General features: G+C 42.4%; 1 protein-coding gene across 1 annotated transcript in view; it reads right to left on the bottom strand.

Moving 5' to 3' along the window:
- Positions 1-22,236, bottom strand: part of LOC115204995 (tenomodulin) — a 145,958-nt gene that overhangs the window by 8,661 nt on the left and 115,061 nt on the right. The window contains exons 3-5 of the mRNA XM_029770565.1: positions 16,240-16,380; positions 9,202-9,309; positions 8,270-8,333 (exon numbers count right to left, since the gene is read on the bottom strand). Coding sequence (XP_029626425.1) covers positions 8,270-8,333; positions 9,202-9,309; positions 16,240-16,380 — 313 coding nt within the window. The remainder of the gene's footprint in view (positions 1-8,269; positions 8,334-9,201; positions 9,310-16,239; positions 16,381-22,236) is intronic.

Raw genomic sequence — 22,236 nt, 5'->3', positions numbered from 1 at the left:
AGGTCATGACACAGAGCACTGTAATATGACTTTTACTTTGCAGTTGAGAAACAAGACCAATAAGTTGCAAAGGGAGACCGCTCTCTGGGCAATATTAAAGTTTATCATGGCTAGTGTGGAATAGTGATTTAAAAAGACCAATTGACAAGTACAAAGACGATGCGATAATGATTTTATGATGCAGTTATATCATAAATGAAGCTGTCTTGTATCTAATATTGGACATTGCTTAAGTAAAGATATTTTGTATTAGATGTCAGACTAATTATTTATTTACTATAGCTCGGAGCCTATGTAACCACATTCCACACACATTCAGTGTCATGCTGTAATGAACATATACTTGCCCTCTCTCGATATAATGTCTTAAGGGTGCAACTTTATGACTCAAGCTTATACTGTAGGCCACATGTGATTGTCATTGATCAATTAATATTTTCTCATGACACCATAAGACCCTGGATATACATGAACTGTATAGGACATTACTTCCCATCTGGCTGTCTCCCATACTATAAAGCCATGGCACATTTTGGTAACACTTTACTTGACACCCAGTGGCATAACACGTTATGACATGGTCATAACCATGTCATAACAATGTCATGACCCATATATTTACACCTCTTGTGACATATTGCACTATTTTATGGCTGGTAATGACACCTACATAAGAGTGTAAAAACCAACATTTATTCAAATGACTTTTTTCCCTGACAAGAAGTTTGAAAGTTCGTTTGAAAGTTCGTCTTAAAAACTTTTTTGTTGTTGTAATTAATTCTCTTAAGTCATGTTTTTTTCTCTCATCATATTTAAAAGAAAATACACTTTGACACTGTCATGAAGCATTATGACGATTCTGTGTCACTTCACTTGGAATAAGGAAATACACTTTATGAGACATTCAAGAAGGAATTTTGAGATATGCCTATCACGTACATGCCCTTACAGTTGAAGTTGGAAGTTCACATAAACGAGTTTTAATGACTCCAACCTAAGTGTTTCAACCACTCCACAAATTTCTTGTTAACAAACTATAGTTTTGGCAAGTCGGTTAGGACATCTACTTTGTGCATGACACAAGTAATTCTTCCAACAATTGTTACCGACAGATTATTTCACTGTATCACAATTCCAGTGGGTCAGAGGTTTACATACACTAAGTTGACTGTGCCTTTAAACAGCTTGGAAAATTCCTGAAAATTATGTCATGGCTTTAGAAGCTTCTGATAGGCTAATTGACATCATTTGAGTCAATTGGAGGTGTACCTGTGGATGTATTTCAAGGCCTACCTTGAAACTCAGTGCCTCTTTGCTTGACATCATGGGAAAATCAAAAGAAATCAGCCAAGACGCCAGAAAAAAATTGTAGACCTCCATAAGTCGGGTTCATCCTTGGGAGCAATTTCCAAACGCCTGAAGGTACCACGTTCATCTGTACAAACAATAGAACTCAAGTATAAACACCATGGGACCACGCAGCCGCCATACCGCTCAGGAAGGAGACGCGTTCTGTCTCCTAGAGATGAACGTACTTTGGTGCGAAAAGTGCAAATCAATCCCAGAACAACAGCAAAGGACCTTGTGAAGATGCTGGAGGAAACAGGTACAAAGTATCTTAATTCACAGTAAAATGAGTCCTATATCTACATAACCTGAAAGGCCGCTCAGCAAGGAAGAAGCCACTGCTCCAAACCCGCCATAAAAAGTCAGACTACAGTTTGCAACTGCATATGGGGACAAAGATCATACTTTTTGGAGAAATGTCTCTGGTCTGGTGAAAAAATAGAACTGTTTGGCCACAATAACCATCGTTATGTTTGGAGGAAAAAGGGGGAGGCTTGCAAGCCGAAGAACACCATCCCAACCATGAAGCACAGGGGTGGCAGCATTATGTTGTGGGGGTGCTTTGCTGCAGGATGGACTGGTGCACTTCACAAAATAGATGGCATCATGAGGGAGGAAATTATGTGGATATATTGAAGCAAGATCTCAAGACATCAGTCAGGAAGATAAAGCTTGGTCGCAAATTGGTCTTCCAAATGGACAATGACCCCAAGCATACTTCCAAAGTTGTGGCAAAATGGCTTAAGGACATCAAAGCCAAGGTATTGGAGTGGCCATCACAAAGCCCTGACCTCCATCCTATAGAAAATTTGTGGGCAGAACTGAAAAAGCGTATGCGAGCAAGAAGGCTACAACCCTGACTCAGTTACACCAGCTCTGTCAGGAGGAATGGGCCAAAATTCACCCAACTTATTGTGGGAAGCTTGTGGAAGGCGACCCGAAACATTTGACCCAAGTTAAACAATTTAAAGGCAATGCTACCAAATACTAATTGAGTGTATGTAAACTTCTGACCCACTGGGAATGTGATGAAAGAAATAAAAGCTGAAATAAATCATTCTCTCTATTATTCTGACATTTCACATTCTTAAAATAAAGTGGTGATCCTAACTGACCTAAGACAGGGACTTTTTACTAGCATTAAATGTCAGGAATTGTGAAAAACTGAGTTTAAATGGATTTTGCTAAGGTGTATGTAAACTTCCGACTTCAACCGTATATCAGTCATCAGTCAGAAAGAGTGTGTCTTGACCTGCTCCTGATATCTGCTCCTGCATTTAACCCAGTCATTAGCAACAGAGCATTGGGGTAGGTGCATGTCTGACATCAGTGTGTGCCAATTACAATGATAATTTCACATGGTCCAAAAAAAAAGAAATTGTATAACAATGTTGCCACAATAGCTATGGTGTAATGGAATGTTTTGCCTTGTGTGGTAGGTTTTGACACTCTTATGTAGGTGTCATAACCAGCCATAAAATAACACTATATGTCACAACAGGTGTAAATATATCTGTCATGACAGTGTTTTATGACCATATTATAACAAGTTGTCAGCTGCTATGACACATGACATGGTTATGACCGTGTCATAATGTGTTATGACGCTGGGTGTCAAGTTGTCACGGGTGTCGTAGGGTGTAGACCAAAACGCAGCGGGAAAATGTATATGTATCTTCTTTTTATTTAGTGAAGAAGGAAAACACAAACAACGTATACAAATAAACAAACGAACTGGACAGTCTCGTCAGGCACACAGCTAAACAAGAAATAATCTCCCACAAAATCCCATGCCAAACACATACCTATTTATAGGACCTTCAATCAGAGGCAACGATAGACAGCTGCCTCCAACTGAAGGCCCCAACACCAATTAACTAAACATAGAAATACAAACGACTAGACTGAACATAGAACTAAACTAACATAGAACAATAACCAACACCCTGGACTAATAAATCAAATACCCCTCTACATACATAACCACCCCAAACCATATAAACCAAATACCCCCTCTACATGAACACATACACAAACACACCCTGAACCACATAAAACAAATGCCCCCTGCCATGTCCTGACCAAACTATAAGAACAAATAACCCCTTTACTGGTCAGGACGTGACAGTAACCCCCCCCCCCCCAAAGGTGCATACCCCGGATGCACCTTACCAAAAAAACCTACAAAAATAAACCCCTAAACTAAAGGGAGGGAAGGGAGGGTGGCTGCCGTCACCGACAGCTCCTGTGCTACACCCCCCCCCCTCCCCAAACTTCCTACAGTGGAGGTGGCTTAGGCTCAGGCCTTAATCCCCTACCTGACCAAACCACCCCCACTGCATACCTCTGCCTGAGGCCAGTCACTCTAGACCCTGGACTGGACTCTGGGAGCTCCGGACTGTGGGATGACTCTGGGAGCTCCGGACTGTGGGACGACTCTGGGAGCTCCGGACTGTGGGACTACTCTGGGAGCTCCGGACTGTGGGCCGTCTCCCCTGGTTCCGGAAGTTCTGGACGAGGCACTGTCGCCGGACACTCTGGACGAGGCACTGTCGCCGGACACTCTGGACGAGGCACTGTCATCGGAAGCTCGGGACTGGGCTGACGCACTAAAAGCCTGATGCGTGGGGCTGGTAGTGGAGGTACCAGACTGGGGACACGCACCTCAGGGCTAGTGCAGGGAGCAGGAACAGGACGAGTTGGACTGGGCTGACGCACTGGAAGCCTGGTGCGTGGTGCTGGTTTAGGAGACGCCAGACTACGCACCTCAGGGTCAGCACGAGAAGCAGGAACTGGATACACCGGGACATGGGTAAGCACTGGAGGTCTGGAGCGCACCTCTTGCACAACCCGTCCTGGCTGGATGGAAATAGCAGCCCTGCACGAGTGGAGTGCTGGTACAGGGCGAACTGGCCTGTGCAGAGGCCTGATGGTTGCCGTGCGTAGAGCAGGCGTAGAGTAGCCTGGGCCTAGGAGGCACACTGGTGGCCAGATGCGCTGTGCAGGCATCCTCCTTCCAGGCTGGATGCCTACTCTAGCACGGCACTTGCGAGGGGCTGGGATCGCTCGCACCGGACTGTGCGTGCGCATGGGCGAGATCGTGCGCACTACCGCATACTCCGGCGCTCTCCACTCCAAATGCTTCTCATAATAAGCACGGGGAGCTGGCTTAGGGCTCACCCTTGGCCCAGCCAAACTACCCGTGTGCCCCCCCCAAAAAAATTATTGGGGGTGCCTCTTGTGCTTCCCCATCGGCGCGTACAAAGCTTCATACCGGCGCCGCTCCACCTTGGCTGCCTCTATCTCCTCCGGTGGGCGACGATATTCCCCAGCCTGGTGCCATGGTCCAGCCCCATCCAGAATTTCCTCCCATGTCAATGATTCCACTGGGCTCTGTTGCTGCTCCCTCCTCCGCTGCTTGGTCCGTGTTTGGTGGGAGATTCTGTCATGGGTGTCATAGGGTGTAGACCAAAACGCAGCGGGAAAATGTATACTCATCTTCTTTTTATTTAGTGAAGAAGGAAAACACAAACAACGTATACAAAAAAACAAACGAACTGGACAGTCTCGTCAGGCACACAGCTAAACAAGAAACAATCTCCCACAAAATCCCATGCCAAACACATACCTAGTTATAGGACCTTCAATCAGAGGCAACGATAGACAGCTGCCTCCAACTGAAGGCCCCAACACCAATTAACTAAACATAGAAATACAAACGACTAGACTGAACATAGAACTAAACTAACATAGAACAATAACCAACACCCTGGACTAATAAATCAAATACCCCTCTACATACATAACCACCCCGAACCATATAAACCAATTACCCCCTCTACATGAACACATACACAAACACACCCTGAACCACATAAAACAAATACCCCCTGCCACGTCCTGACCAAAACTATAAGAACAAATAACCCCTTTACTGGTCAGGACGTGACACAAGTAAAGTGTTACCCACACTTTTAATTATGTGTATGCTCCGCATGTTCAAAATGACACACAACTTTTTGTTTTAGTCATATGACATTTACCTACCTACATATAATTCCAAGAATGTGTTGTTTTTCCATGCATTGTTTGGCATTTGTTTGTGTTTTTCTTATCTGAGTGGGAGGTTTCCTTGCCAGCTAGGTTGGTTGTGGCAATACATATTAAGTGGTTACCCTGAGGAGGAAGAAGAGATCCAATAACACACTGTTCTACTGTCTGAAGAAGGAGGACAAGGAGAATTTCATCAGCTTCAAGACTGGAGGGAAACTAGGGGAGGCTCAGGGATTACAGCCTCCCATCATTTCATACGAGGAACAAAGTGAAAATGGCCGAAGATACCGGCGGCAAACAATTCATGCTTGTCACCTGGTTCTACTCCCCGGGTGCTTTATTTCCTTATCAGCCACTCGCAGCTCCCCCACCGGCTGCATTGTTTTCACCTCACCTCTGAGAATCTGAGGCCCCAGACGTCCACCACTGAGCCCACATTCACATAGCCCGCAGCTTGGCTGAGCTGAGCAGCAGCAAAAGCTGTTTTGTTTTTAATTAACCACTCTGTGTTTCACACGGTCGTAACATTTCTCAAATGACTGCCTCGCCTGGTTCACCAACTACTTCTCAGACAGAGTTCAGTGAGTCAAATCGGAGTGCCTGTTGTCCGGACCTTTGGCGGTCTCTATGGGGGTGCCACAGGGTTCAATTCTCGGGCCGACTCTTTTCTCTGTATATATCAACGATGTCGCTCTTGCTGCGAGTGATTCCCTGATCCACCTCTACGCAGACGACACCATTCTGTATACATCTGGCCCTTCTTTGGACACTGTGTTAACTGACCTCCAAACGAGCTTCAATGCCATACAACACTCCTTCCGTGGCCTCCAACTGCTCTTAAACGCTAGTTAAACCAAATGCATGCTTTTCAACCGTTCGCTGCCCGCACCCGCCCACCCGACTAGCATCACTACTCTGGAAGGTTCTGACTTAGAATATGTGGACAACTACAAATACCTAGGTGTCTGGCTAGACTGTAAACTCTCCTTCCAGACTCATGTTAAACATCGGCAATCCAAAATTAAATCTAGAATCGGCTTCCTATTTCGCAACAAAGCCTCCTTCACTCACGCCGCCAAACATACCCTCCATAAAACTGACTATCCTACTGATCCTTGACTTCGGCGATGTAATTTACAAAATAGCTTCCAATACTCTACTCAGCAAACTGGATGCAGTCTATCACAGTGCCATCCGCTTTGTCACCAAAGCCCCTTATATCACCCACCACTGCGACCTGTATACTCTAGTCGGCTGGCCCTCGCTACATATTCATCGCCAAACCCACTGGCTCCAGGTCATCTATAAGTCTTTGCTTGGTAAAGCCCCGCCTTATCTCAGCTCACTGGTCACGATAACAACACCCACCCGTAGCACGCGCTCCAGCAGGTATATCTCACTGGACATTCCCAAAGCCAACATCTCCTTTGGCCGCCTTTCTTTCCAGTTCTCTGCTGCCAATGACTGGAACGAATTGCAAAAATCGCTGAAGTTGGAGGTGTATATTTCATAGCCCATCTGTACATAGCCCATCTGTAAATATCCCACCCCATCTACCTACCTCATCCCCATATTGTTTTTATAAAATTGTTCCTCCTGACAGAGCTGGTGTAACTGAGTCAGGTTTGTAGGCCTCCTTGCTCTCACACGATTTTTCACTTCTGCCTACACATTTTCTATGGGATTGAGGTCAGGGCTTTGTGATGGCCACTCCAATTCCTTGACTTTGTTGTCCTTAAGTCATTTTGCTACAACCTTGTAAGTCTGCTTGGGGTCATTGTCCATTTGGAAGACCCATTTGTGACCAAGCTTTAACTTCCTGACTGATGTCTTGAGATGTTGCTTCAATATGTCCACATAATTTTCCTTCGTCATGATGTCATCTATTTGTGAAGTGCACCAGTCCCTCCTGCAGCAAAGCACCCCCACAATATGATGCTGCCACCACCGTGCTTCATGGTTGGGAGGGTGTTCTTCAGCTTGCAAGCATCCCCCTTTTTCCTTCAAACATAACGATGGTCATTATGGCCAAACAGTTCTATTTTTGTTTCATCAGACCAGAGGACATTTCTCCAAAAAGTACGATCTTTGTCCCCATGTGCAATTGCAAACCGTAGTCTGACTTTTTTATGGCGGTTTTGGAGCAGTGGCTTTTTCCTTGCTGAGCGGCCTTTCAGGTTCTGTCGATATAGGACTCGTTTTACTGTGGATATAGATACTTTTGTACCCGTTTCCTCCAGCATCTTCACAAGATCCTTTGCTGTTGTTCTGGGATTGATTTGCACTTTTCGCACCAAAGTATGTTCATCTCCAGGATGCGTCTCCTTCCTGAGCGGTATGACGGCTGCGTGGTCCCATGGTGTTTATACTTGCGTACTATTGTTTGTACAGATGAACGCAGTACCTTCAGGCATTTGAAAATTGCTCCCAAGGATGAACCAGACTTGTGGAGTTCTACAAAAAAAATTTCTGACATCTTGGCTGATTTCTTTTGATTTTTCCATGATGTCAAGCAAAGAGTCACTGAGTTTCAAGGTAGGCCTTGAAATACATCAAATGATGTCAATAAGCTTATCAGAAGCTTCTAAAGCATTGACATCATTTTCTGGAATTTTCCATGCTGTTTAAATGCACAGTCAACTTAGTGTATGTAAACTTCTGACCCACTGGAATTGTGATACAGTGTATTATAACTGAAATAATCTGTCTGTAAACAATTGTTGGAAAAATGACTTGTGTCATGCACAAAGTAGATGTCCTAACTGACTTGCCAAGACTATAGTTTGTTATCAATAAATTTGCGGAGTGGTTGAAAAACGAGTTTTAATGACTCCTTGCTCTAATCACACACCAAGTATCGTCCGCTAACCTTTGGAGCACCTCTTCTTCCTCTCTCTTCCCAGTCTACTCCTCACCACAGCCAACGCCCCTATCTAATTGATGCCACAGAAGTTTAATTAGTTTTCACAATGTGCAAAAGAAGACAACAATGAAAGGGAATATGGTGCAGGCTGAACAATTACTCTCTGTAACAGGTACCAGACATTCAAAAGATGAGAGAGAAGGGGATGTCGCCTGGTTCTCTGTCTAAACAGCTTGTGTTCCTAAAGTCAGAAAGGGATATCTGGGATTTACTTGGCATGACAATGGAGCAACATTTAAACATTTTTTTAATGATGTAACTGGTAATTGCCATCTGTAAAATATAAATGAGTGGAGGATGGTAGAGGCTGAAAATATTTTGTGAGGCATTCTTCGGCCGAACTTCATATACGGCTCTTAGGCCAGGAGAAGTGAAATTAATCGCTCGAAGAAATGTACGCACCCTTTAATAGCTCATACCTCTTCCTCAGATCCCTCTCTTACGTTCTCTTTCACACTTACCCCTTTAGGCTATTTTGGTCAAGCCTTTGGAGGAGTATGATTACAAATGTTTATTAGTTTAAGATTGACAGCAAACACCATTTGATGTGATCCACAAAGGGGGTTGATGGGTTTGTGGGCAGCTTTCAGACGGTTTCATGTGTGCTGGAGACAGAGATTATACTTCAGCGGGAGAGGGCGGAGAAGAGCGGATGGTCAGGGTGAGTGTTTGAGCGCAGCTCTTCGACTCCTCTTCTCTGTTTATTCCTACTACCCCTGCAAAATACATATTTTCCTCCACACACACACACACACACACACACACACACACACACACACACACACACACACACACACACACACACACACACACACACACACACACACACACACACACACACACACAGAGTCAGAGAGATGCAGATATTCATACTGTACCAGTATCTCTGTGTTCAAGGTCGCCACCTCTGTCACTTTGGGAAGCTCCCTGGTCTGGGTCTTGATGTAACACCTCTGATGTTTGGCGAACCGGATACCTGTGATTCCCTTTGAGTGGAAAAAGCGAGATGGAATAATACAAAATTCTGATATGTATCATTTATTATTTTGTCTGTGATGTGGAAGAGCATAGCGATGGGGAGATATCATTTTTCAAAACGTTTCTTCAGTCTCTTGAAAAAAAATCTAAGCTCTTAATAACTAACAGAAGTTAGAACCTAATGAGGGTGCCTTTTGATTTTCTTTATCTTTGTTTTTCTCCTTCTACTTTTTTTCTACCTCCTTGTAGATTACAGCACGTTCAAAGACAACTTAGCTCCTACAACACAAACCTCGCTTTTAGAACAGATTGAGTAAAAAACGAGGGGTTCTTCCAGGCTAAACAATACTTGTTAGAGAGGATATCTCAAGCAGGAAAGCCAAGCGACATATCCTAGGGCGAAGCAGCAGTTGCATCCCAAATGGCACCCTTTTCCCTTGATAGTGCCTTCAGAAAGCATTAACACCCCTTTGACTTTTTTCACATTTTGCTGTGTTACCGCCTGAATTTAGAATTGATTCAATTGAGATTTGGTGTCACTAGCCTACACTTAATACCCCACAATATCAAATGGGAATTATGTTTGTATTTCTTTTTTAACATTAATTAAAAATGAAAAGCTGAAATGTCCTGAGTCAATAAATATTCAACCCCTTTGTTATGGCAAGCCTAAATTATATATATAAAAAATGTGCTTAATAATAATAACACGTAATAAGTTCAATGGACTCACTGTGTGCAATAATAGTGTTCAACATGATTTTTGAATGACTGCCTCATCTTTGTACCACACACATACAATTATCTGCAAAGCCTCGCAAAGAAGGGCACCTATTGCTTGATGGATAAAAAAAGCAGGCATTGAATATCCCTTTGAGCATGGTGAAGTTATTAATTAAACTTTGGATGGTGTATCAATACACCCAGTCACTACAAAGACGCAGGCGTCTTTCCTAACTCAGTTGCCAGAGAGGTAGGAAACCGCTTAAGGATTTCACCATAAGGCGACTTTAAAACAGTTACAGAGTTTAATGGCTGTAATAGGAGAAAACTGAAGATGGTTCAACGACATTGTAGTTACTCCACAATACTATCCTAAATGACAGAGTGAAAGAAGGAAGCCTGACAGAATACAAATATTCCAAAACATGTATCCTGTTTGCAACAAGGCACTAAAGTAATAATACTGCAAAATTAACAATGAACTTTTTGTCCTGATTACAAAATGTTATGTATGGGGCAAATGCAATACAATTCATCAGTGAGTACCACTCTTCATATTTTCAAACATGGTAGTGGCTGCATCCTGTTATGGGTATGCTTGTCATCGGCAAAGACAAGGCCAAATATACACTGGAGTTGCTTACCAAGACGACATTGAATGTTCCTGAGTGGCCAAGTTATAGTTTTGATTTAAATTGGCTTGAAAATCTGTGGCAAGACTTAAATGGCTGTCTAGCAATGATCAATAACCAACTTGACAGAGCTTGAAGATTTTTTAAAATAATAAATGTGCAAACATTGTACAATCCAGATGTGCAAAGCTCTTAGAGACGCACCCAGAAAGACACAGCTGTAATTGCTGCCAAAGCTGATTCTAACATGTATTGACTCCGGAGGTTGAACACTTATCTAGTCAAGATATATCAGTGTTTTATGATTCATATTTTTTCTTCCACTTTGACAGAGTATTTTGTGTACATTGTTCACACAATTTTTAAAAAATTTAAATCCATTTTAATCCCACTTTGTAACACAACAAAATGTGGAAAAAGTCAAGGGATGTGAATACTTTCTGAAGTTACTGTTTATGGCATAGGGTGATATTTGGAATGCATCCAGTGTTTCTACGGAGGCTGCCCCCGCTGAATTAGTCAGTCATAGGTTCCTGTCACTCTCTTAATCTGTGCAGCCTAGTGAAGAGCCGCTCTTTTCAGATCCATTGATGATCCCCCACCTTGTGGAATGCAGGGCCTTTTCAATTTGACGACGACAGGAAAAAGCCTATTTCAACAAAGCAGACATATCTGTTAATTATCTTTGTGTGCAATTATCTGTTTGACTAAGTAGTTCTGCTGGAATAAGTCTGAAAGCCCACAAAAGCATATGAGATTGTAACTCGTGCCGTCTCTAGGGCTACCAGAGTCATGTGCATATGAGAATAGAGTGCTGGATCTTCACCGGCCACGCTCGCCTTAACATTGTATCACGATAAGTGGTGGCATGAAAATGGACTTGATTCAATCGTAATTTAATTACATCTACATGGCGTAGAGCTCTAATACCTTTCTGACTTCTTTAAATTAGCGTTAACTTGGAAATACGGACGTTCTATTCCACTTGTCTTTAGAGGTCACACACGACGACATGATATGAAGCCTGTCCTAATCCCCTTGTCTATAATTGTCTTTAAAACGCTGCAATAATAGTCGCCAACACAGAAGTATAATGTTTATTCCTGACTTTATTGTGATGAGCCCCTGTGTATTTTACTGTAATGGCGAGCGCCACTACAGAGAGAGAAAAAGGACAATCTCGTGATGTGATGCAATGATTAACGGAGTTGGTCAACCAGAAAATAAAGAAAATACACATCATTATGGGGATAATAAATGGGAAAAGGATGCAAGGTTTTTAAAATAATGTCAGAATACCGGCTCGTTATTCACCCCTGGTTAAACATGCTACACGTATACTGATAGCTTTAAGCTTTCCAACTGAACAATGATTTGATTGGAGGGCTCATTGCATTGCACATTGCAGAGAAAGGTTAGGGGACGCTGTATTAATCATTGTCACTTGGGCTCTATATTACCACCTCTTCCCGCATCTAGCATCTTGTGAGTGTCAGCCCAGGTAATGTGTTGAGGAAACAAACATGGATGCTCATTCTACATTTAATAAATGATCAGTTATTAACCCCACACTCTCCCCTCAGCTCCTGTTAAAGGGGGCCCTAAACCCATGCCATGAAATATTATCTCTGAGTCGCTGAACCTCTGTTTGTGATTTCCTTTCATTCACAGTCGTGGTCAGGGTCGTGGACATTTAAGGCACAAAACTGCAAAACCTTTTCACAACGGAAAATATAAATTGTTTGTTTTTGGACAACTAAAGGTAGTGCCTTCCTCTTTCAGTCCATTTCCCTCTGTTTTGAGCCTAATGGACACAACCTAGAATTAGTGTTGCTTGCCGTAAACAATAAACAATGTCATCTTTGGATATTGCAATATCTGAGAAACAGTATGCATTTTAAAGAAAATATAGATTATTTAATGACTAAATGTAAAGCAGATAATTGCAGTATGGATTCTTGATTGATATGACGAGGAACTGTGTGTTGCTCATAAAGGTAACCTGGAAGACTTCACATAAAAAGGGATCAGTGTCTTAGATTTAATCAATTTGTAGAACACAAGTTTGTATTGATGTCAAGCGCAAGGTTCTGGAAAACTGGAATTGAGGTAGGCCTACTCTCATCTATACTCTTTCCCCCAAATTAATTCTACATCATTATTTGAAATGTATTCTTGTATTATTGCTTATTTTGATACGGTTTGAAAGTAATTCATTGTGTAATAGGAATGATTTAGAGCTTTACTCTAGTTCCAGATATCATTTTTAACAAAAAAGAGTAACCTTCAAAATACATAGATGCTGTCTTTTGCATCGAATTGCATCAACATATATATGTTTTTAGAAGAGCTACATTGAAATACATTAGATGTGCTGGTGGTAGTTGCACTGTGACCATAATTATTCTCATACAAAAGACTGTTGAATATGCTTGAATGCCCGTCCTGTCTTTTACTGGTATTCTTATTTCCACTTCTTGTTCCCTAGGTTCTTCCTGCAGCCTGTTCCCTGTATTAACCTGAAACAAAAGAAGCGGTATTATCTGCCCATTTCAATTCCTCATTCACAGCCCTTGAGCTTGACGGAGATAGTTTTTAAGGTGGCTTTTGAATTTGTAATGACTTGAGAAACATCCTTTATTTTAAAAAGACTCTTCAAAAACCACCCCCCCCACTCAGCTAACACTTAGTATAACTTATAATAAGGTTTGTGTTTTCCTGCACTCTCTTCTTTTCTTTTGTAATCACAATGGCGCTGGAATTATTCTGCTCGCTCACTTGTTTCGCCATCTCCCGTGGCAGTGCCCGGAATCAAACGTATTTTCTTGGTGAATTTGCTTCACTGACAGAAGTGGATAATTCAGACTGGATGGGATGGAGGAGGAACCAGCAATATGCAACACAACAAACGGAAGAGAGAAGCTTCAGAACTGAGGGTTGAACACACATCCTCATTCACATTTCCATCACAACCCCACTTTTGCGCAGCTGATGCTGGCTATTTAATTGGGAATTAAAAGGGAAAGCACTCTATTGGAAGGAGAAGCACCGAGACGGTTCAGGAAAATTCAGGGCCGTCACACACCCCCTCCCCTGGAAAAAGCCGACCATTGCCCTGGAAGGCACATCTTGGTCGGGGAAACCGAGAAAGGTCTCCTCATCACTTTCCTCTACAAAAATATTCATTACTTTTTGGCGCTCACGCTCCTCAGCCGAGGGGTCACAGGCCTTAAGGCGTGAGACTTCTGGGTCTGGGAATCCGAGAAAAGTCTCCTCACTTTCCTCTTCAAAGATCTCCAGGACCTTGCGGCGCTCAATCTCCTCCAATTCCTCAGCCGAGGGGTAACAGGCCTTAAGGCGTGAGACATGGACATATCTTCCTCTGTGTCCTCTTTCACCACTCGGTAGTTCAAAGGGCCTCTCTGCTCCACAATCCTACATGGTCCTTGCCATTTAGGAGCGAGCTTGGCCGAGAAGAATTGTTCAGCTTTTGAATAAGGATGAGAGCGAAGCCACACCCGATCACAAAGCTGGAACTGCATGTCTCGTCTCTTCTTATCATAATTTCTCTTCTGCTTGAGTCGAGCCTGGATCATGTTCTTTGAGACAAGAGCTCTCAAGTCGTGGAGATGGACTACCTGGTCATAGCAAGCAGCGTCTGGAGTAACCTGCTGGGGCTGTAGCACCATCTCCAAGGGTCCTCGGAGGGGACGACTCAGGTTCAGCTCTGCAGGTGTGACTCCAGTGGACTCTTGCACAGCAGAATTCAGGGCAAATCGAAACTCGTGAAGGTGCTTGTCCCAGTGTTTGTGCTGAGTCCCTACATAGGAAGCAACCATTGTCTTCAAGGTTCGATTAACTCTCTCAGTGAGGTTGGTCTGTGGGTGATAGGCCGTGGTCAACTTCTGTCTCAGGTTCCATCTTTGACAGGTCTCCTCAAAGAGATCAGAGACGAATTGGGAACCTCAATCAGACAGGATGTAATCAGGCACTCCCCAGCGAGTCAGGATCTCTTTCGTAAGGATGTTAGAGACGGTCCTTGCTGTTGCCTGACACAGGGCAAAGAGCTCCACCCACTTGGAATAGTAATCAACAAAAACAAGCATGTACACATTCTGATTGGAGCTTTTAGGAAATGGACCCATCAAATTCACTCCTAACATTTCCCAAGGTCGGGTAACCACAGTTTTCTGCAACTTGCCAGCAGGCTTTCTACCTTCTGGTTTGTACATTTGACAAACCTGACAGTTTCGGATGTGTGACTTCACATCCATGCTCAGATGTGGCCAGAACAGTAATGCTTGCAACCGCTTGTAGGTTTTGAACCTGCCTAAATGACCAGCTAACGGGTCTTCGTGGAAATGTTGAAGCAGTTGAAGGCGTAGAGTTTCAGGTATGTACATTTGGTATAGTGTTCTGTGAGGTAGTTGTACAACTCGGTAGACTTTGTCTTCAATGATGGTCAGCTTGGTGGTAGGATTGACCATCTTTTCTCCATCTTCCAGGATAGTCTGGTACAAAGCCTGTACTTCTGGATCATCCTGTTGGGCTTTCCAAATGGCCTCATCAGAGATGGGAAAGTCAGTTTTGGGTGAGTCTCGACTGCTTGACAGGACAGTAGCACATGTAAGATGAGGGCCACCATTACCACCAGCAGGAGCTCTGGATAAGGCATCTGGAACAGTGTTGTATTTTCCTTTCCTGTATTCTACTGCAAAGGTGAACTCTTGCAACTGTAGAGCCCATCTGGTCTGAGGGTTGAACACATCTGAGGGTTGAACACATCTGAGGGTTGAACACATCCTCATTCATGTTTCCATCACAACCCCACTTTTACGCAGCTGATGCTGGCTATTAAATTGGGAATTAAAGGGGAAGTGCCCTATTGGAAGGAGAAGCACGATTTAATTAAGAATTAAAGGGAAAGCGCTCTATTGGAAGGAGAAGCACTGAGACGGTTCAGGAAAATTCAGGGACGTCACAGTATGAGTGTGAGACGTAACTGAGACCTCTTGTTATTAGATATTTAGTTTTATATAGAAAAAAGTGTTCCAAAAACGTTTTTCAGCTGTTCCAATAGGATAAATATTTTTGGTTCCAGGTAGAACCCTTTTGGGTTCCATGTAGACAGTAGAACCCTCTTGAAAAGGGTTCTACATGGACCTGGAACCAAAAAGGGTTCTCCAAAGGATTCTCCTATGGGGACAGCCGAATAACCCTTTTAGGTTCAAGAAAGCACTTTTTGTGTGTGTGTATGTGTGTGTGCGTGTTGGGTAAGGGATGGTGTATGAGAGGGAATTGAAAGCTGTTATTAGATATTTAGTATTATTTATGACACACATTGTCACATCAGCTTTTTCTGTGTGAGAGAGAAAAAAACAGGAGAGAGTGCAGGGTATTGTCGAAGAAGATATGAATTCAGGAGAACAGAAATGCTTTTACACAATATAAGAACAATTTGGAAAGGGCTCAAACACAAATTCAATCATTCTGCACAAAAACTATAATAATAATAAAAAAGAGACTGTAAATGAAGTATGCATAAAATATACTGTACATAATGTGTATTTTGTCAATACTTACATGTTTGAAGTCGTGGACCTCGAGGACCTCATTGCTACCGTTGCCCATCCTGAAGATCTCAATGCGGTGGGTGGGGTCAATCTCCATGATGCTATCTGTTTCCATGCCGTCCAGCACAGCCTTATAATGTTGGTCGTACACCTGGAGACACAGGACCAATCAGAAACATCCTCAGCCTAGCTGACAGGTCATTTAACCAATAATACATGAAGGTGGGGCAACTTAACTGAATAGCTCAAATCTACAGCCTTTCAATAGGCTTAATATCAGTGACGTGTATTCATGGATGCCAAGGGAAGCCAGGCTTCCCCAAAAACTTTACCAATAAAGAAATATAAAAACCTAAATAATTTATCTTTCGTCTCTGTGTTTCATAATTTTCCTTCAATTCGCAAGAGGTTGAGTGAGCAAAACAGCGCCCCTCTGTCTCTATGTGTAGCCCATCTATCTGATGCTGTCTGATCAAAAAGAGTATGATATTGTTGCCGCCGTAGCATTGAATGCAAGGGAAGCCAGTGAGCATTTGGCCTCCATTTGATAGAAACAGTAAAATAATAGCCAATCAGCATTGAAAGGATCTGAGCGAGCTCAACTGTGAATGGTCCTGGCGTCAGTTTGGATTTGGCTTCACACCAATCACATCACAACAAAAGCCAAACGTCATTGACAGAAAAAAATGTAATTGTTGTATCTCATGTTGTTGTCCTCCAGTGGCTAGCTAGCTAGCTAAAATTGGCCCTTTCCTAAATTAGTCATAGATGGAGATAGAGATTTGGACTTCTGGTTCTACTTAATTCTTGATACTGGGCAATGATTATAACAGTGATTCTGATCCAACCATGAATTCATACTTTGTGCCCCTGGTCTAAAGTTCAATATGTAGCTAGATGTAGTGGCTCATCATTGCCCATGAAAGGAAGTTAGGTTAGCGAGCAAGCATTTTAGCCAGGACAACAAAAACTAAAAGTGTGTAGCCTACTGTATGACAGAGTCCTACACTGTTTTGGCAACATGAAAGAGAGGAGGATAGCATTGGTGAGTCAACATGTTTTTTCTACTTTCGCGCAAACACACACACACACACACACACACACACACACACACACACACACACACACACACACACACACACACACACACACACACACACACACACACACACACACACAGAAATCAGTACCATGGACAGCCACATATTTAGTTTACGTTGATTAGACTAAATTGTTTTTGGTATCTTTTATTTGTCACTATATTAGACTAAGCATACAGTATATATACAAAACTATGTGGACACCCATTCAAATTTGTGGATTTGTCTATTTCAGCGACACCCGTTGCTGACAGGTGTATTAAATCATGCACACACCCATGCAATCTCCATAGACAAACATTGGCAGTAGAATGGCCTTACTGTAGAGCTCAGTAACTTTCAATGTGGCACCATCATAGGATGCCGCCTTTCCAAAAAGTCAGTTCATCACTTTCTTCCCTGCTAGAGCTGCCCCGGTCAACTGTAAATGCTGTTATTTTGAAGTGGAAACATCTAGGAGCAACAACAGCTCAGCCGCGAAGTCGTAGACCACACAAGCTCACAGAATGGAACCACCGAGTGCTGCAGCGCATAAAAATTGTCTATCCTCAGTTGCAACACTCACTACCAAGTTCCAAACTGCCTCTGGAAGCAACGTCAGCAGAAGCACTGTTAGTCGGGAGCTTCATGAAATGGGTTTCCATGGCCGATCAGCCGCACACAAGCCTAAGATCACCAAACGCAATGCTAAGTGTCGGGCTAGAGTGGTGTAAAGCTCGTCACCATTGGACTGTGGAAATACGTTCTCTGGAGTGATGAATCACGCTTCACCATCTGACAGTACGACAGACAAATCAGGGTTTGGCGGATGCCGGGAGAACGCTACCTGCCCCAATACATAGTGCCAACTGTAAAGTTTGGTGGAGGAGGAAAAATGTTCTGGGGCTGTTTTTCATGGTTTGGGCTAGGCCCCTCAGTTCCAGTGAAGGGAATTTTAATGCTAAAGCATACAATGACATTCTAGATAATTCGGTGTTCCAACTTTGTGGCAACAGTTTGGGGAAGACCCTTTCCTGTTTCAGCATGACAATGCCACTGTGCACAAAGCAAGGTCTATACAGAAATAGTTTGTTGAGATTGGTGTTGAAGAACTTGACTGGCCTGCACAGAGCTCTGACCTCAAATACCTTTGGGATGAATTGGAATGCCAACTGCGAGCCAGGCCTAATCACTAAACATCACAAATGCTATGTTATAGAGCAAACAATACAATTATCACAACATATAGGTTGTAATATTGCTTTCCACCCCTGGCTTGGCTTCCCAAGTGATTTTACCCATGCATCGCTCCTGCTTCATATACCTGTAGCCTATCAGTAGCATTTAACTAGGCTTAATACATTGTCACCCCCCTTTAAAATTGGTTTAATATGCAGTGGCAAGGGTGTTATAAGCCAAAGAGAAATACTGTAGTACAAAGACTTGAGGCCAATACGCACTTGATGCAATCAAATTGATTTATGTCATATTCTTCAAAGCATCGTGTCCAACGTAACACACAACATATGACCAATGCAAGAAATACACCACCGCAGTGAACGGCGTCCAGCATGCTGACATTTGTAAAGTGCCAAAGCATTCATAAACACCATCAGAGATAACACTGAGTCATTGTTGATACATTGCTATTGACAAACTGCATGTTCAAATTAAGATCTGTACATCCATAGAGGCTGCGTAAGTACTCTGTGAGTAGCTACATCGAATAAATGGCGCTTTGAATATGTGGCTTGGATATTATTTTACATTTTTTCTTGGCCGTACCTTAGTGCACTGGTTGTTTATCACGACACCTTGCTTATCTACTGTTCATGGGTATGCATGGCTGGCTGTTAAAATTCCCTGTCTACAAAAATGATTCATGCCCACAAGCTGAAAACGACGCTATTAATATTTATGTCGAGTGTGGTGTTATAATGAGAAATATATATTGCTGAGTTCATCTTCGTCTGTTGTGGTGGTGAATCAAAGCGCCCCATACTGTACCAATGAGAGAGTTGATTAATGGATACAGGCAGGTGGCCAATGAAATCAGTTAAGATTAATATTCCCAATCAACATGTGAGGGTCTGCTGATTGCTAAGGGATTGAATGCAAAAAATAACCCAAGCCCTGTAAAAAATATAGTTTCTTTCTGGTGTTTGTGACTACAATGTCCCTGTCTGATGCTCATCTGTTGGTCTATGGTCTAGTGACTACAGTAACACTAGTTAAAGCTCTATAACATGGTCACTAACACACAATCCGTTTGACATTTAAATGACCTGCCACACTTATTACCTGGCTCTAGAATAGGGGAGCAATAATGATTTAATGGGATATAATTCTTAACAGAATATCACAGCAAGTATGGCTCTGCTATGTAAATAACCATTAACATGGATCACAATGACCTTGGCTCAGAAAGAAACTCAAACTTTAAAATTGTAAGACGCAGCCAAATGAAGATTGGACCTGATATTCAAGTATCAGTTGAGCAGTTATGTGAAATGTCAAGCTATTAAACAGTCTGGGAGAATTTGCAGTGGATTACAATTATATTAAAGCTTCTTAAAGTATAGGGGGCAGTATTGTCACAGCCGGATGAAAAACGTACCCAAATTAAACTGGTTACTACTCTAGAATATGCATATTATTAGTAGATTTGGATAGAAAACACTCTGAAGTTTCTAAAACTGTTTTAATGATGTCTGTGAGTATAACAGAACTCATATGGCAGGCAAAAACCTGAGAAAAATCCAACCAGGAAGTGGAAAGTCTGAGAATTGTAGTTCTTCTTTTGAATCCCTATCGAAACTACAGTGTCTGTGGGGTCACTAAGCACTTCCTAAGGCTTCCATTGGCTGCCAACAGCCTTCAGAAAGTTCTTTCAGCATTCTCCTGTCACTGGGCAGAGAATAGTAGCTCAGTCAATCAGTGGACTGCCTGGGGACAAAGGGATTGGATATGCGCGATCCCGCGAGCGCGCCGTTCCTTCTTTTTCTTCTTGAATGAATATGCTATTGTCCGGTTGGAATATTATCGCATTTTTACATTAAAAATACCATAAAGATTGATTTTAAACAACGTTTGACATGCTTCTAAGAACGGTAATGGAACATTTTGACTTTTCGTCTCGCGCGTTATGCCTTTGGATAGTGCTCTGTACGCACGAACAAAACTGAGGTATTTGGACATAAATATGGATTATTTCGAACAAAAACAACATTTCTTGTGGAAGTAGCAGTCCTGGGAGTGCATTCTGACGAAGATCAGCAAAGGTAAGAGAATATTTATAATACTAATTCTGAGTTTAGGTGACCTCGAACTTGGCGGGTGTCTGTATAGCTTGCTGTGATGGCGAGCTATGTACTCAGAATATTGAAAAATGTGCTTTCTCCGTAAAGCTATTTTAAAATCTGACACAGCGGTTGCATCCAGGAGTAGTCCATCTATAATTCTTTAAATAATTGTTATATATTTTGTCAACGTTGATGATGAGTATTTTTGTAAATTGATGTGCACATTCACCGGGGGGTTTTGGTGGGAATAAATTTTCTGAACATCACGCGCCAATGTAAAATGCTGTTTTTGGATATAAATATGAACTTTATCGAACAAAACATACATGTATTGTGTAACATGATGTCCTAGGAGTGTCATCTGATGATGATCGTCAAAGGTTAGTGCTTCATTGTCACAGCGTCCACAGAAGGTGGCGCCCCTCCCCGGTCGGGCGGTGCTCGGCGGTCGTTGTCGCCGGCCTACTAGCTGCCACCGATCGACATTTCTGTGTCTGTTGGTTTTGTCTGTCTAGGTCCGCACCTGTTCCTTGTTAGTCATTAGTGGGGGGGTATTTAGTTTGTCTTTTTAGTTTGGGAATTCGTGCGGGATTATTACATGTCATGTTATGTGTGGCAGTCGGTGTTTTTGCGCTGCTTTAGCTATGCCGTGTATTTTTGGATTAGGCATTAGGGTTGCTGTCCTCCTGTCTTGTGTTCTGCGCACCCTGCCTTGTGGCGATTTTGTTTATTCGGTGTTTATTAAACATATGTGTTAACGGACCTCAGTCTCCTGCATTTGACTCTGCCCCTTTCCTACTACCAAGGATATCTTTGACATTCATTTAGCTGTGTTTTGGGTTTTTGTGACATATATCCTTGCTTGGAAAATGGCTCTGTGGTTATTTTTGTCTATGTACTCTCCTAACACAATCTAATGTTTTGCTTTCGCTGTAAAGCCTTTTTGAAATCGGACAATGTGGTTACATTAAGGAGAAGTGTATCTTTAAAATGGTGTAGTCGTATGTTTGAGAAATTGAAATTATGATATTTTTGCTGTTTTGTGTTTCGCGCCATGCTATTTCACTGGCTGTTGAATAGTGTGGGACGGTCACAACCCACCTAGGCCAGAGAAGTTAACATAAAGGTGGAACGGGAAAGTGGATTCCTAGGAGTTGATTTATACCGAAACAGTTTTCACTTTTGATGAAACTCCAGTGGTGAGATTCTCTTCATCTCACCGTTTTGAAATGGATTGTAATGTATCATAACTTAACTGTCTGACTTTACTTGTTCAATGTTTGAAATAGGTGCATAATGTTGCTATTGTTTTGTTTAGAAAATGGGAATGGATGGCTTCCGTGGATCATTGGGTTTGTGGCACGTTCAGTATTGTTCAACTTGTAATAATATTATTAAAGTAACCTTCCAGTGAAAATTTTACTTTTAAAAGTTAATATTCTGTTAACTCATACCTAAATAACGTTACTGACTCGTCCTATACTCGTATGTGGCCAAAGCATAAATTTGAGAGAAAAAAAACACTTCTAAAATCCCCCCTCAAATTTGTATCTCAAACAGACTTGTATCTCAAAAATGCTTGCTATTTCCTCATAGAATTTGATGTCATCCTTGTGAGGAGGATAA

This window comes from Salmo trutta, chromosome 13, assembly GCF_901001165.1.
Source record: "Salmo trutta chromosome 13, fSalTru1.1, whole genome shotgun sequence".
Taxonomy (NCBI): domain Eukaryota; kingdom Metazoa; phylum Chordata; class Actinopteri; order Salmoniformes; family Salmonidae; genus Salmo; species Salmo trutta.
The sequence above is the reverse complement of the archived record's forward strand: the minus strand, read 5'-3'. Positions and strand labels throughout refer to the sequence as shown.